This window comes from Vombatus ursinus, unplaced genomic scaffold (assembly GCF_900497805.2).
Source record: "Vombatus ursinus unplaced genomic scaffold, bare-nosed wombat genome assembly UNPS02000582.1, whole genome shotgun sequence".
Classification (NCBI taxonomy): Eukaryota; Metazoa; Chordata; class Mammalia; order Diprotodontia; family Vombatidae; genus Vombatus; species Vombatus ursinus.
This window is the reverse complement of record NW_020940360.1, coordinates 10,437,491-10,453,482: the sequence shown is the minus strand read 5'-3', so window position 1 is coordinate 10,453,482 and position 15,992 is coordinate 10,437,491. Positions and strand designations below refer to the sequence as shown.

The 15,992-nt window shown below is 42.1% G+C and overlaps 2 protein-coding genes across 7 annotated transcripts in view; one reads left to right on the top strand and one right to left on the bottom strand.

Moving 5' to 3' along the window:
• Positions 1 to 11,048, bottom strand: part of ORC3 (origin recognition complex subunit 3) — a 123,637-nt gene extending 112,589 nt beyond the window's left edge. For all 3 annotated transcript variants that reach the window (XM_027856217.1, XM_027856233.1, XM_027856226.1), the window contains exon 1: positions 10,961 to 11,048. In XM_027856217.1, coding sequence (XP_027712018.1) covers positions 10,961 to 10,984 — 24 coding nt within the window. In that variant the 5' untranslated portion in view covers positions 10,985 to 11,048. The remainder of the gene's footprint in view (positions 1 to 10,960) is intronic.
• Positions 11,049 to 11,198: 150 nt separating this feature from the next.
• RARS2 (arginyl-tRNA synthetase 2, mitochondrial) overlaps positions 11,199 to 15,992 on the top strand; it is a 64,292-nt gene continuing 59,498 nt past the window's right edge. For 3 of the 4 annotated variants that reach the window (XM_027855018.1, XM_027855008.1, XM_027855000.1), the window contains exon 1: positions 11,199 to 11,295. In XM_027855018.1, the coding sequence (XP_027710819.1) occupies positions 11,260 to 11,295 (36 nt within the window). In that variant the 5' untranslated portion in view covers positions 11,199 to 11,259. The remainder of the gene's footprint in view (positions 11,296 to 15,992) is intronic. The other variant, XM_027855034.1, reaches the window with a different exon arrangement.

Here is a 15,992-nt window from a genome sequence, read left to right as displayed (position 1 = left end):
ATACAGCCAGCCAGGGTGTCTCTCTTCTTCCACCAGACATACAGTTCCTAAAAATCTCACACCTGCCACAAACTAAACCCCCCTGAACTGATCAGAGGCAAACAGTTTCTTGTCCATCTCCGGTTTGGCTTTGAAACCTCATAGTCATTCTTCTAATTTTCCTCCTTTTTTATAAGTTCATTTTTTTCTCCCACCCAAAATGAATTTTTACATGTAATACATGACAAAAGCTGGTGGAGGGTGAAGAGTAGATGTAGTATTTTCTTTTTTTTTTCTTTATTTTAAAAAAAAAATTTTTAGTTTTCAACATTCACTTCCACATGATTTTGAGTTCCAAGTTTTCTCCCCATCTCTCCTCTCCCCCTCCCCAAGACAGTGTGCATTCTGATTAACCCTTTCCCCAAATCTGCCCTCCCTTCTATCACCTCCCCCCCCTTCTCTTATTCCCTTCCCCTTCTCTTTTCCTGTAGGGTAAGATAGATTTCTATACCCCATTGCCTGTGTATCTTATTTCCCAGTTGCATGTAAAAACAATTTTTAACATTCATTTTTAAAAATCTGAGTTGCAAATGTTCTCCCTTCCTCCCTCCCCACCCATCCTCATTGAGAAGGCAAGCTATTCGATGTTATACACGTGTAGTCATGCAAAAAACTTCCCTAAGTCATGTTGTAAAAGACTAACTGTATTTCCCTCCATCCTATCCCACCCCCCATTAATTCTATCCTCAACTTTGACCCTGTCCCTCCTCAAAAGTGTTTGCTTCTGATACCCCCTGCCTGAATCTGTCCTTCTATCACACCCTCCCCTCTTATCCCCATTTCTCCCTACCTTCCTGTAGGGTAAAATAGATTTCCATACCTAATTGAGTGCATATGTTATTCCCTCCTTAAGTCAAATCCGATGAGAGTAAGGTTCACTCATTCTCTCTCACCTTCTCCCTCTTTCCCTCCACTGCAAAAGCTTTTTTCTTGCCTCTTTTATGTGAGATTACTTACCCCATTCTACCTCTCCCTTTCTCCTTCTCCCAATACATTCCTCTCTCATCCCTTAATTTTATTTTTTTAGATATCATCCCTTCATATTCAACTCACCCTATGCCCTCTATCTATCTATCTATCTATTCCCTCCAACTATCCTAATAAAGGGAAAAGTCTCATGAATTACAAATATCATCTTTCCATATAGGATTGTAAACAGTTCAACTTTAATAAATCCCCTATGATTCCTCTTTTCTGTTTACCTTTTCATGCTTCTCAAGTCTTATATTTGAAAGTCAATTTTTCTGTTAAGCTCTGGCTTCTCAAGAATGCATTAAATTCCTCTATGTCATTGAATGTCAATTTCCCCCCCCCTCATTGATTACACTCAGTTTTTCTGGGTAGGTGATTCTTGGTTTTAATTCTAGCTCCTTTGACCTCCAGAATATCATATTCCAAGCCCTCCAATCCCTTAATGTAACAGCTGCTAAATCTTGTGTTATCCTGATTGTGTTTCCACAATACTTGAATTGTTTCTTTCTGGCTGCTTTCAATATTTTCTCCTTGACCTGGGAACTCTGGAATTTGTCTATAATATTCGTGGCAGTTTTCATTTTGGGATCTCTTTCAGGAGGTGATCAGTGGATTCTTTCAATTTCTATTTTACCCTCTAGTTCCAGAATATCAGGGCAGTTTTCCTTAATGATTTCTTGAAAGATGATGTCTAGGCTCTTTTTTGATCATGGCTTTCAGTTAGTCCTATAAATTTTTAAATTATCTCTCCTGGATCTATTTTCCAAGTCAGTTGTTTTTCCAGTGACATATTTCACATTATCTTCTATTTTTTCATTCTTTTGGTTTTGTTTTATAATTTCTTTTTTTTTTTGGTGAGGCACTTGGGGTTAAGTGACTTGCCCAGGGTCACACAGCTAGTAAGTGTCAAGTGTTTGGTCTGAGGCCAGATTTGAATTCAGGTCCTCCTGACTTCAGGGCCGGTGCTCTATCCACTGTGCCACCTAGCTGCCCCCTCTAGTCTATTTTTTAAGGTGTTATTTTCTTTAGTATTTTTTTGGGGTCTCCTTTAGTAAGCTGTTAACTCATTTTTTCATGATTTTCTTGCATCACTCTCATTTCTCTTCCCAATTTTTCCTCTACTTCTCTTACTTGATTTTCAAAGTCCTTTTGGAACTCTTCCACGGCCTGAGACCAATTCATATTTTTCTTGGAGGCTTTGAATGTAGGAGCTTTGACTTTGTTGTCTTCTTCTGATTATATGTTTTAATCTTCCTTGTCACTAAGTTTCTATAGTCTGAGTTTCTTCCCACTATTTGCTCATTTTCCCAGTCAATTACTTGACTTTTTAACTCTTTGTTAAGGTAGGGCTCTGTTTCCAGTGTGGAAGGCATATTATTCCAAGCTTTAGGGGTTTTGTGCAGCTGTTTTCCAAGATACTATTAAGGACTTGTAAGTGTTCAGTTCTTCCAAGGTGTTATGATCTAAGGAGAGGTGTTGACTCCTCTCCTGTCCTGTGTTCTGGTCTTCGAGTGACCACAAGCACTCTCTTCTGCCCTGGAACTGTGAGGAGGGGTCCCTCTCCATTGCTGCCACAAATTCTGCTATGCCAGTGCTCTTCCTTGCCCCAGAACTGCCACCCAGGTCTGTGACCCAGATTCAAGTATGGACAAAGCAACAGTTTCCTGCCTCAGTACCAGAAAAGAGACCCCTATAATGTCCTTCTAACCAGTTGTTCAATCCCCCTACTGTCTGTGGGCTGAGAACACTGGAAGCAGCTGCTTCCCTAGAGCTGTGCTGGGGCTGGGACTGTGTTCTTCTCTCACCCAGGTCTGACAGACCTTTCCTACTGACCTTCTAAGTTGTCTTTGGCATTTGTGGGTTGAGAAGTCTAGAAACTACCACAGCAGCCAGTGATTCAGTCCCTTTGCTTAGGGTTTGCTGGGTGTGCTTGTGCTGCTTGAGCTAGACTGCGCTCCTCTCTCAGTCTGGTGCAACAGACCTTTCCTGTCGACCTTCCAGGTTGTCTTGGGCTGGAAATTTGTTTCACTCTGTCTTTTTGTGGGTTAGTCATTTTTTTACAAGTATTTGGAGGGGTATGTGGGAAAGCTCAAGCAAGTCCCAGTTTTTACTCCACCATCTTGGCTCCGCCCCAGATGTAGTATTTTCACAGAACTTCAGAGTTGGCAGTTTACTGAATCTTTGCACCTGAAGAGTAATTATCACTCCAACATTATGGACTTAGAGTTATACAGACTCCACCTGAAGACTTCCAGTTAAGGGAAATCTACTACCTCAGCAAGGCAGCATATTCCACTTTTGGAGGGACTTAATCATTAGGAAGCTTTCCTTACACTGGACTGAAATTGACCTCTCTAGGATTTCTGTCTATTGCTCTCAATTGTGCCTTCAAGGATCAAGCAGAATAAATCTAATCCCTCTTAAAAAGATGATACTTAGGGGCAGCTAGGTGGTACAGTGGATAGAGCACCAGCTCTGGAGTCAGGAGGACCTGAGTTCAAATCCTCAGACCAAACACTTGACACTTACTAGCTGTGTGACCCTGGGCAAGTTACTTGACCCCATTGCCTAGCAAAAAAACAAAAAAACAAACAAAAAAAGCTGATACTTAAAACACTTATCATGCTCTTTACTCCCCTGGCTCTACTCCAGTCTAGATCCTTGCAATTCTTTAAACTGATATATTCCCATATCCTGGATATGCCCTCCAACTTTTGATTGTCCTTACTAAAATACAGTATTAAGAACTGAACACAATAATCCAGATATGGTTCAGATAAGGCTAAATACAGTAGGACGATCACCTCCTTTTTTATGGGAATTATGTCTCTTAATGTTACCTGATATCATATGAACTTTTCTGAGCGTCTTATTGAAAACCATGACTTACATGATTTCAAGAGCCATGAGTCAACACACTTAAGAGAGCTCTTAACCAACAAAACCCTCAGATATTTTTCAAAAGAACTGTTGTCTAGCCTGCCTCCCTTGCAATGTGGCTTCTGAGATCACCACTTAAATGAAAAATGCCCTCTCCAAGGTTACCAATGATCTCAATTACTAAATTCAATGGCTTTTTCTCAGTCCTCATCCTTCTTGATCCCTCTGGAACATTTGATGTTAACCACCTTGTCCTTGGATACTCTTTCTTCTCTGGATTCCTTTAACATTGACTTTTCTCGGTTCTCCTCCAACCTTTCTAGCTCCTTCTTCTGTCTCCTTTGATGGCTCATCATCCTGTATTCACAAATGCACACAGGACTCTCTCCTGGGCTCTCTTCTCTTCTTTATTGGTGATGTCATCAGGTTCCATGATTCCAACTACGAACTCGATTCACACAACCTCTAGATTTTTCTACCTAAGCCTAGTCTCTCCCTTAAACATTAATCCTGCATCACCAACTACTTTTTAGACTTCAAATGGATATGTCCTATATGCATCTCAAATTCAACATGTCCAAAACAGAATTCCTCTTCTTCACAACATCCCCAGGCCCCCAAAACCCTCCCCTCTTCCTAATTTTCCTATTACTGTGTAGTGTACCATTATCCTTCCAGTCACTGAGGTTTGTAGCCTGGGAATCATTCCTGACTCTTTCTTTTCCTTTATCTTAATATCCAACCAGGTGTCAAATCTTTATTCTACCTTTATAATGTCATGGTTTTCAGGGAGTCTAATGATTCCTGAATTATCTCTTTGACCTGCTTTCCAAGTCATTTGGTTCAATATCAGATAACATATTTTCTTATATTTTTTTCAGTCTTTTGATTTTGATGTAATATTTTTTGCTCTCTCATGGGGTCATTAATTTCTGTTTGGTATGTTCCAGTTTTCAGAGAACCCATTTCTTGGGTAAGATGCTATTGTTATTGTTGTTGTTCCTTCATTTCAGATTCTGTCTAAAACTATTTGAGGTTTTCTTGGCAAAGACACTGGAGTGGTTTGCCATTTTCTTCTACAGCTCATTTGACAGATGAAGAAACTGAGGCAAACAGGGTTAAATGACTTGCCCAGGGTCACACAGCTAGTAAGTGTGAGGCCATATTTGAACCTCAGATCTTCCTGACTCCAGGCCCAGCACTATATCTACTAAGCCATTTAGCTGCCCCATTAAGGTAAGATAGTGCTTTATATATATTATCTCATTCAATCCTCTGTGACAACTCTACCAATCTACTATTATTATCCTCATCCCCGCAAGCAAAACAAACTCTAACAAAGGACAGTGGATTGAAAAAAATGGAATTTAAAAGAAAAGATAAGAAACTGTGGGTGGGCTCTAGGTGAGGAAAACAGAAGTAGGGCAAGGAAATAGAATCAGATTGCACCAAACTTAGAGCACTGAAGCTAGGCATAGGCCTTCCCCCTTACCTCCCTCTTTTTTATAAAGAAGGTACAGGGAAAAAGTACAATAGAGTAGGATGGAGGAAAATATACACTTGCTATGTCATTACTGTAAATGTGAATGGGATGAATTCAACCATAAAACAAAAGAGGATAGCAGAATGGATAAGAAAGCAGGATCCAAAACTTTAAACATAATTCACCCAGAGGTAAAATAAGGAGCAAAATGTATTATGCTTTGGCTGAAGTAAAGATTTAAAAACTCTTTATCAATTCAATCAACAAAACAATTCCAGAAGTATAAGGATGGAGCATGGTATCCAACTCCTGCCAGAGAGATTATGGACTCAGGGTTCAGCATGAGGTATCCGTTTTTGGATATGACCAGTGTAAGAATGTGTTTTGCCTATGCATATTTGTTTTTGAAAAAAAATTCCTGGCTCAGATTCTTACAATCTAGTCAATAGCTCACTGACATTCAGACTCCTTAAGAGTCTGCCCAATATGACAGATGTTCTAACAAACCTCATCTTTGGCTGAAAGAAGGCTTGGGTCGAATTCTTTTGGGCAAGATACGAATGTTGTGTTATTGGGGTCCCAGCACCCCTAAACCCCTAAACCTCAACATTGGTGGCCCGTACAGGGAAACTGCCTAACCCCGAGTTCTTCTCTAGCCAAGACTGGAAGGTATGTAAGCCTCCCCGCCTCTTTTCTTGCTCTGCAGTTGCGGTTGTGGTTGCTCTTTTCAGACAGACAGTTACGAGGCTGTCTCGCACTCAGCCTGATGCTCTCGGTCCACTGGTTCAGTTAGAGGCCATGGACCTGGGGGCACCTTCTGCAGCATAGAGGACAAGGATGGACACCCTATCTGGGAGCATATGCACAATTCTGTCAATTTTCTCAGCACTAGAAACTACAGTTGCTTTCTGGTTCCTTGAGGCTTACTTACTCCCCTCTACACTCCAGAATCCTCCTTCATGGAAGTTACAGGGAAAAATTAAAACAGCTAAAAACATCTTAACAGATTCTGGAGATTTTGTGATTAATCATTAAGGAATTCTGAAACACCTCCTTAAAACTCTGGTCACTCCCTTCCTTTGAGTCAAGAGGGTATCTGTTAACCCCTCTCTTAGGAGAAGAGAGTTTCACCCTTTCCCCCTCACCTTTGATTTTGCCCTCCCCCGCCTGAGGAAAAGAAGGAGGGGGAGGGGCAGCAACTACAGCATGGGCGCCACTGGCAATGGCCTTGGGCCCTGGGGCAACCTTTGCCTGGAAGCATCACCCAGGTTCAGCACATCCTGCTCAAGATAAAGAAGTTAGCCTCCCAACTAGGGTAAGCAAGCTTTTTTTAAAGTTGTAGTTTTAACTGTTAATGATGAGATGTTGATTCTCTGTGTAAAGTAATTTGGAAATGCATTTAACAAAACTGAAGTCATCTGTTTGGTAATGGGTTTGTTTCACGTTTCAAATTGGTGAACTTTTTGTATCAATTATGTCAAGCAACTTTTCATAATTTGGTTCCCGATAAAAAAATTTGGCTATTGTTGGTTATTGTTTTAATGTGCAAACTTGCCAAAAAAAAAACTTGTTTGGGTTTTGTCTTGCTGAGAATTTGCAAGTATATAGAAATAACCCTAAATCCTGGAAAAGTTTTTCCTAAATTAGTGAAACTTGCTGTTTAAGGTAAGAGCTCATAGGATTTTATTTTGAGTTGTCTAATGGATCATAATAATCCATCGATAATCAATAATCCACCATCTGAGAGAAATGCCACAAGCTACTCAGAGAGAATGTGATATTGGTGGGAAGTCAGCATCGGGAAAAGATGAGAGGACAATTTTAGCCTCAATCTAAGAGGGGATCCTCCTGGCTCGGCTTCTCCATTATGTTCCTTTGAAAAGGAATGTTGCCCACTTGGCTATTCCTAAGTCTGGCTATGAGGTATATTTGATACAGCATGGTTGAAAAACTGAATTATCTGAATCCAAACAGCTAAGGCTGTTTTATCCTGTCATATCTGGATCCCTGTAGTCTTTTCTGTCAGATCTGTATCTTCCAGACTACAGCCTATTCATTTACAGTTGGTAGCAAATATCTGGTACCAGCCAATGTCCCACCCCCCCATTGTTCCCTGGATACAGCCTGTGCTGGGTTCCAGTCAACCTCCTTTTTGGGACCCCCCCCCCCCCCCCCAGGCAGGGAAACCTCTACGCCCCTTGCCAGCAGGAAGCAGTTTCAGAAGCCAAGACCGTCGCCCCTTACCCCAAAAAAATTTGGGTCCCATTTGTTTGAGGGGGGAATGATGAGGATGGGATCTAGACCCCCAAAAAAGGAAAAACTCTGGACTTTCCCACAAGGCCAAATCTCTGGTGTTCTCCTGAGGCTATAATCCCATCAACTGGTCTTTCATGGTGGCTACACCAAATCTTCCAATTCTGATCCTCTTAACCTAGTCTACTGTCTTACCTCCCCACGGCCCCCAGCCATTTCCCATCCTTAATCCTAGCTAGGCTACATTCTCCTTTGGCCACGTGATCCCGGTCCCTCCCCCACCCAGACTACTTCACCACTCCTAGATCCCTCCCACAGTCTTTCTGTATATAAGGTCCATCTTGTCTCCATTAAGGTGCTCAGATTCTTATAATCTAGCCAATACCTCACTAACATTCAGACTCCTTAAGAGTCTGCCCAATATGACAGATGTTCTAATAAACCTTGTCTTTGGCTGAAAAAAAAAAATTCCCCCTACTCCCCAATTTGGGAGATGAGGAAAATTAATGCTTGTTAATTGACAAAAGTTAAAATAAAAGTTACTTTAAAAATAACTTTAAAAGCAAGTTCTAGTTATTTTACTATTTGCTTCTATTTGTCATTTAGCATAATGCTAAACACACAATGTTGTTGACTGATTGATATAGAACACTACAGAGCAAAAGAAGAGCTTAGATTATACCCCAGAAGACTTCACAAGGCAGACCAGGAAATTAGGGAATGAAGCCAGAGCAAACAGGGAAAGAAGAATGGCAACAAGTCATCCAGTGAGTTTTCCTGGATCCTGTTTCTTCATAAGTGTGACATGCCCACCCATCCCCAACTCTCACCCCAAACCTGTATTTTCAACAAACATTTATTAAATGCCTAATGTGTACTATTTTATATTGTTTCCTAAGGCACCTTCTATAGTAGCTACTGGGGCCTGGAATTAGAGTAGTTAAAACCTGGATTTATCAAAGCGCTTTTATTTCAAAGGATTGCAAATCTGGAGCAGGAAAGGACCTCAGAGACCAGTTCCCCCACTTTTTAGAGAAGGAAACCTGGGCCCAAGTTACTTGCCCTAGGTCAGATATGTAACAAGCATCACAGGCAGGATTTGAACCTTGACCCTACTTCACCAGAGTCATCACTCTTTCTGCTGTTCTGGGAAACAAGCTTGTTGCATAAAACAGAGCTAAAATTTCCTCATGAATGTAGCACTCACACTGCTTCCTTCTCCTCCCTTCTGTTGGGGTGCTTGGGTACTTGTACTGGAACCCCAGTTCCATAACCATGTTTCTCTCTAGCCTCAGAAACACTATCCCTGGCAGTTTCTCCCCAGTCCAAGGACATTGTGCCTAGCAATTACTCCTGAGTGGGCCCCTGCGAGACCCTTCTCTTTCTCCCTGGTGCAGTTACAAACAGCACCTGAAGGAATTATTAGTTTGAACTGGCTTTGCGCTGGGTCATAAAGATACTCTTACCCACTGGACTATCTATACTACTGCCCTACCTCATTATCTACATCCTGGACTCCTCGTTATCTGTATTCTAGACCTAAGACATATGGATACTCCCTACATCTATCTTGTCAAACAAGGCATTGACTGATGGCAGACTGGACAACTCTTAGTTACCTCTGAACTCTAGTTAACTTAGTGACGTAGCAGGCCTAAAACCACACCTCCACTTGGCCCTCGTTGTGGGCTTTTCCTAGTGAACTCTGAGTAAAAGGTCTTCGAAGTAGATACAAGAAGTGTATGTTCCTTTAAGAACTGACCGTTCCTTAACCACTCCCTGATCCTGCCCTGAATCACCCAGTTAGCACATTTGGCACATGTTTTATTGTATTTTATCCTATGTAAACTTTAACTGTACCCCTCTAAGGTCACAGGTTCCTTAAGAATCCTTGCCCGCTGAAAAATGTAACAATAAACTTATTGCCAACTTGACTTAAAGAATGCTTGAGCCTGTGAATTCATTCTAGATGACCCCGTCCTGTACTCCTGTCTTTGAGGGGTCTCAACCGAAACACTTCCACATATCATTCAAATAAGGATTATGAGGTTTTGTGGCTGTTTATCTAAATTATAATTGGCATAGTTTGATACATGCCCAGGATTCAAATTTTCAATTGGGCTGTGAGATGAGGGTAAAGAAGAGGAAGTGAAAGGAAATTCCTCTAAGAGGTTTGAGGAGAGAACTACTTCTGGTTGGAAGTCATTAAGTCAAACTGAGACCTAGGAAACAAGGTTTCCCACTGCATCCAGGGCCATCTCCAGGCATCCTGATCTATACGTCTTGCCACTGTACCCAGATGGCTCAGGAGGAGAGAGCGAGGCTGGTGACTTTGTACAGTCCTCCCTCACTTAAATCCAATTCATTTGCAAGTCAAGGCATCACCTTCCAGATGTCATGGTCCTCTACAAGAATGAAACTCAGACAACAACAAGAAGCATTTATTTAGTGTCCTGGGCACTGTATTAAGCAGCTGGGACACAAAGAAAGGCAAAAGACAGTCTAATGGAAGGCTTCCTGAAGGAGACAGCACCCAATTAGAGTGGCAAGAACTAGGTGTGAATTTAACCCTGCTTTTTGTTCTCAGTGTACAGTGGAACCCAGGAAGCCCTGGATTCAAATACTAACTTGTCCACTTATTACCACGTGACCCCAGGCAAGCTGCTTAACCTCCATGGGTCTGTTTCCTCATCTATAAAATGTGAAGTTGGACAAGATGGTTCCATTTGCTTAACGCTTTAAATATATCACCTTAGGATTCTGGTTCGGGTTAAGGCTGGGAAGTTGGGGCATGTAAGGCCTTGAATGTCAGGGTCTTAGCAGGAGCTACTAGTCGATACTAGAAGATAGGTGGACAGAGCTATGAATTGGGCTCTGCTTCTTAACGGTGGGGATGGGGGAGTCGGTGGAGGAAGAATAAGCATTTATCTAGCGCCTACTATATGCCAAGCCCTATGCTAAGGGCTTTACAAATATCATCTCATTTGATCCCCACGATAATCCTATAAATATCTACATTTTACAGTTGAGGAAAAGGGGCAAAGAGTTGTCACACCGGGACTAAACATCTGAGGCCTATTTTGAACTCAGGTCTTCCTGATTGCTGGCCCAACGGGCCTCGCCGGGCGGCGCACAGACCTGGCTGCTCCCTCCCTCGGCTACTCCCGCCGGGACACAAGCCTGGACTGACGCCAGATGCAGGTCAGGTAGAGGGTGAGAAAGAGGCCCCAGTCATGGAAGAGGAGGAGGAAGAGGGCGTAGCCGAGAAGTGGGGGAACGAGCAAGCGGTACGTCCATTGCGTGCCCGGAGACGCGCCCCCTCCGCCCACTCACCTTGGACACCGAGGAGGTAGCCATGATGCCCAGCTCCCGCTAGGTTCAAGCGGAATTGGGCATTTCCCGAGTTCCCCAGCGGCAGACGGATGGGGCGGGGCGAAAGGTCAGAGAGAGAGGAAGAGAGCTTCTGATCAGCGATTGGTTCGCAGTCCGCTTCCGGAATGGCGTTTCGCGGGATTGGGGGCGGGCCTTCTAGAAAGGGGCGGGGCGGGACGAGCGGGGGCGGGGTGGGGAGGGGTGGTCTCGCGGGACCAGTCTCCCGTTCTGGGGTCGCGATTCACCCGAGCTGTGGAGCCATGGCCTGCGCTTTCCGCAGGTCCATCGCCTCTCAGGTACCTGGCCCGCCCGAGAGTGGGGGAGGGAAGCTCGGCTAAGACTGATCCCCGAGGACGCCTCCTGCGCCTCCTGCCACGGGGTTGGGAGACCACCGGCGGCCCAGGCCTCTTCCCCGGTCCCCAGCCCCGTCCTCCTCCTGGAGACACAGGGAAGTCGGCGTCGGGGGCCGAGGGCTTTGAGTCACCAGGACAGGGGCCGGGTTTGCAGCTTGTCATGTCTGTTAGCAAAACTTTGTCGCCTGCCCCCTGGTGTAGTGGGAGCAGTCATTACGACGCGCATTTCTGGAGCACTTTGGTTTGCTTTCTCCTCCTCACAGCCCTGTGAAGGTGAGGAGGGCGAGTGTTGAAACATCCACTTTGCGGGTTAGGAGCCTCGGACCCCTGGTCACCCAGCTGTCTGGCCAACATTGAAACCAAGATTTCCAGCCAGCTCCCTTCCCTCAAATTCACACTGTATCAGTCTCTTGGGAAAGGTGGCTTCTCATCCAAGCCCTGAGACTAAACAGGCAGTCCTCAAGTGTTTGTTAAGGGTTTGTTGGGTGTCAGACGTTGTTAAACACTAGAAGGAATCAGAGTTCCTGCCCTCAGGGAGTTTACGGAGTAATGGGGCTAGGCAACATGTGTAGCAGCAGTGTGGTGTTGGGCAGGTCACTTTTCCTATCTGAACCAATTTTTAAATGTGGGGGAGAAAAATCTTTGTGGTAAATACCTCAAATTTGTTGTAACGAAAGGAGGCTGGATATGAAGTGGGGGAATCTGGGTTTGAGCCCTACTTCTGCCTTTTACTACCTATGTGATCACCCATCTCTGCTCCTTTGCACATTTGTCTATCTCCCAAGCTTGGAATATACATCTTCCTCCCCCTCAGTTCTTAAAATCCCTAGTTTCCTTATTTTTTGTTTGTTTTTTGTTTTTTTAGGCAGTTGGGGTTAAGTGACTTGCCCAGGGTCACACAGCTAGTTAAGTGTCAAGTGTTTGGTCTGAGGTCGGATTTGAACTGAGGTCCTCCTGACTCCAGGGCCGGTGCTCTATCCACTGTGCCACCTAGCTGCCTCCCCCCCAATTTCCTTAAAAGCTTTCCAAGGATCCTCTTCTACAGGAGACTGTTCCTGATACCCTGCCAGATGCTAGTGCCTCCTCTCCAAAGTTACCTTGTATATATATATAATCTCACACTCTTTCCTTTCACCCAGTATCCAACAAAAAAGATGGCCTTTTTCCTTGTCAAGACCTAACCCTCTGCATGTGAATTTGAACTCATTCCTTTCCATTTCTCTAACAAATTATATCCTCCTCTGGTTTTTCTCTCTCTTTCTCTCATCTTCAACCTTTTCCTATCTACTGGATCCTTTGTCTTGCCTTAAAACATACTTGTCTCCTTAAAAATCCTTCATTCGACCCTACCATTGCCTCAAGCCAGTGAACTACAGCTCTCCTCCTTTTCTTAGTCATACTATTAAAAAAAAATGTCTATACCTAGTGCCTCCAATTCCCCTCACTTCTTAGCCCCTTTGCAATCTGGTTTTGAACTTCATCACTCAACTGAAACTATTTTCTTCAAAGTTATCTACAATTTCTAATTACCACATTTTGTGATCTCTCAGCCTTCATTCTCAGCCTTTCTGCTGCATTTACCAATATTTACCACATTTTTTTGAATATTCTCTCCTCTTGGGAGGTTTTTGTGAAACTGCTCTTTCCTAGTTCTCCTCGTACCTGTCCATTCCTTCTCAGTCTCATTTTTTGGCTCATTATCCCTGTCATGCTTTTTTTAAAAAATTCATTTGTTTTTACATTTCAACATTAACTTCCGTAAGATTTTAAGTATAAAATTTCTGTCCCTCTCTAAGATGGCATGCAATCTAATATATGCCATACATATACATAAATATTAAACATTTTCACATTTGTCATGTTGTAGAAAAGAATTAGAACCCATGGGAGTAACCACGAGGAAGAAGAAAACAAAACAGAGCAAATAGTATGCTTTGGTCCGCATTCAAACTCCATAGTTCTTTCTCTGAATGTGAATACCATTTTCCATCATGAATCTTTTGGAATTGTTTTAGATCTTTGCGTTGCTGTGAAGAGCTAAGTCTATCAAAGTTAGTCATCACACAATGTTGCTATTACTGTGTACAATGTTTTCTTGGTTCTGCTCACTTCACTCAGCTTCAGTTCATATAAGTCTTTCCAGGTTTTTCTGAAGTCTGCCTGCTCATCATTTCTTATAGCACAATAGTATTCCATTACGTTTATGTACTACAACTTGTTCAGCCATTCCCCAATTGATGGGCACTCCCTCAGTTTCCAGTTCTTGGCCACTAGAAAAAGAGCTGCTATAAATATTTTTGTCCTGTCATGCTTTCTAACTGTGTGTGTTTCTCAAGGTTCTGTTCTGGGGCTTCTACTTTCACTCTTTTTTTTTAAAATTTCATTGGCTCCCATAGAATAAACTATCATTTATATAAAAATGACTGAGATTCACAAAAGATGTCATATACATGATAAATTTCCACATTTATAAAATGGTGTTAATAATAGCACCTATCTCCCAAAGTTGTTGTGATAAAATGAGATCAGTTTCTCTCCTGAGTTTTACCATCTCTTCATAGTATCAACTCTCTATGAGGCATTCAAGCTGGATGTCACTGAGAAGCCTCACATACATGTCCAAAACTGAGTTCATTTTTCCCCCAAAGTCTCCCACCTCTTCTAGAGTTCCCAATTTCTGTTGAAGGCACCACCATTCTTCTTGTCACTAAGGTTCGTAACCTTGACATTATTCTTGACTCCTTTCTCTTTCCTCTTATCCAATCAGTTGCTAAATCTTGCCATTGATACCTCTATAATATCTCTCACATCTGACCTTTTCTTTCTGTTCATACAACTACCACTTTAGTTCTTATCACTTCTTGCCTAGATTATTGCAACAGCCTCCCAAGTTTATCCTTGCTACAAATTTCTCACCATTTTAATCCATACTTTACAGTGCTTTCAAAATGATTTTTCTTGAGCCTAAATCTGACCATGCCGTATTACGTGCTCCATCAATTCTAGTGATTATCTCGTCTCTGGGATGAAATGTAAATTCCAGTGTTTAGCTTTTAAAACCCTTCACAACCTGTCCCTGATCTGTCTTTCCAGCCTCACTGCACATTATTCCACTTACTACACTGCTGTCCAGCCAAGTTTGATCTTCTCACTGCTCTTCAAACAGGAACACTCTATCTGCCTTTGGATTGGATGAATCTATGCATAGAATGCACTCTTCCTTGCTTGTTTGTGGAGTCCTCTTCCTTTTAAGATCCAGCTCAGGTATCATTTTCTACATTAAGCCTTTCCTGGTTCCCTCCAACTGCTCCTTCCTAGACTACCTTGTATTTAAATACTCTGTCTGTATTTTTATTAACTTTATATTTATCCTGCATATACTCATATGTACCCATATAAGGTACCCATTAGAGGATAAGGTACCTTGTGCGTAGGGACTATTTCATCCTTTGTACTTTTTACTTGTACCAAATACCTAGCATTGTGCCTGGTATAGCAGGCACTATGCTTGATAAATGAATAAATTTTAAAAAGCATTTATTAAGCACTTACTATATGCTAAGCACTATACCAAGCATTTAGAGATACGAATAGAAAAGAACACTAAAAATTATGCAATGAATATTCTTTTTGAGGAATGGTTCCCTCTAGCTCTGAGATTCTGATATTTTGTGGTTAGTTAAATGTGGTGGAACTTAAGTTGACCCACAGATGATATGTTGGATTTGAAAGGACAAAGAAGATGGCAGGAATAGGGGGAAGGTAAGGGGGAATGTTCCAAGCAGGGAGAAAAACATGAAGGAAGGTTGTGGGGAAGGAGTAAGTCTGGATGTTAGGAGTTTAATAAGGAGACTGGACTCACTGAATCAGAGAGAATGAATTGAAATATAATATTAGAGAAGGTTAGATAGAATGGAGCTATTTGATAAGAATCTTTGAAATATTTATCTAATGTAGTGATTATTAACCTTTTCAAACTGCACAGCCCTTTCATAGCCTCATAGCCTACTTTATTTGAGCAAATATTGATTGCCTACTTACAGGACCTTATGCTAGGCAATGAAGCAGGTACAGAAAATATGGTCTTTAAAGATGGGGTAGTAGGAGGAAGCAGTACAATTCAGTTCTGCAACTTCTCCAACAAAAACTAAGAAAGAAGAGCACCATGCTAGATAATGAAAATACAAGAAAAAACTACAGTAGGTCATTTTTTAAGTCACAGATTACAGATTCAGCATAAAAGTAAGTAATCAGAGCAGGTATTATGATTTATTTTGAATTTAGCTTAGGTTAGTGACCAGGACAGGGACTCTGACAAGAGGTAGACCTTTATCAAAGGATGTGAACAGGTAGTTCTCAGAGGAAGAAATTAAACACATCTATAGTCATATGAAAAATTGCTCTAAATCACTATTGATTAGAGAGATGCAAATCAAAACAACTCTGAGGTATCAACATCACACCTATCAGATTGGCCAACGTGACAAAAAACAGGAAAATGATCAATGTAGGAGAAGATGTGGGAAAATTGGAACACTAATGCATTGTTGGTGGAGTTGTGAAATGATCCAACCATTCTGGAGAGCAATTTGGAACTATGCCCAAAGGGCTATAAAAATGTGCATACCCTTTGACCCAGC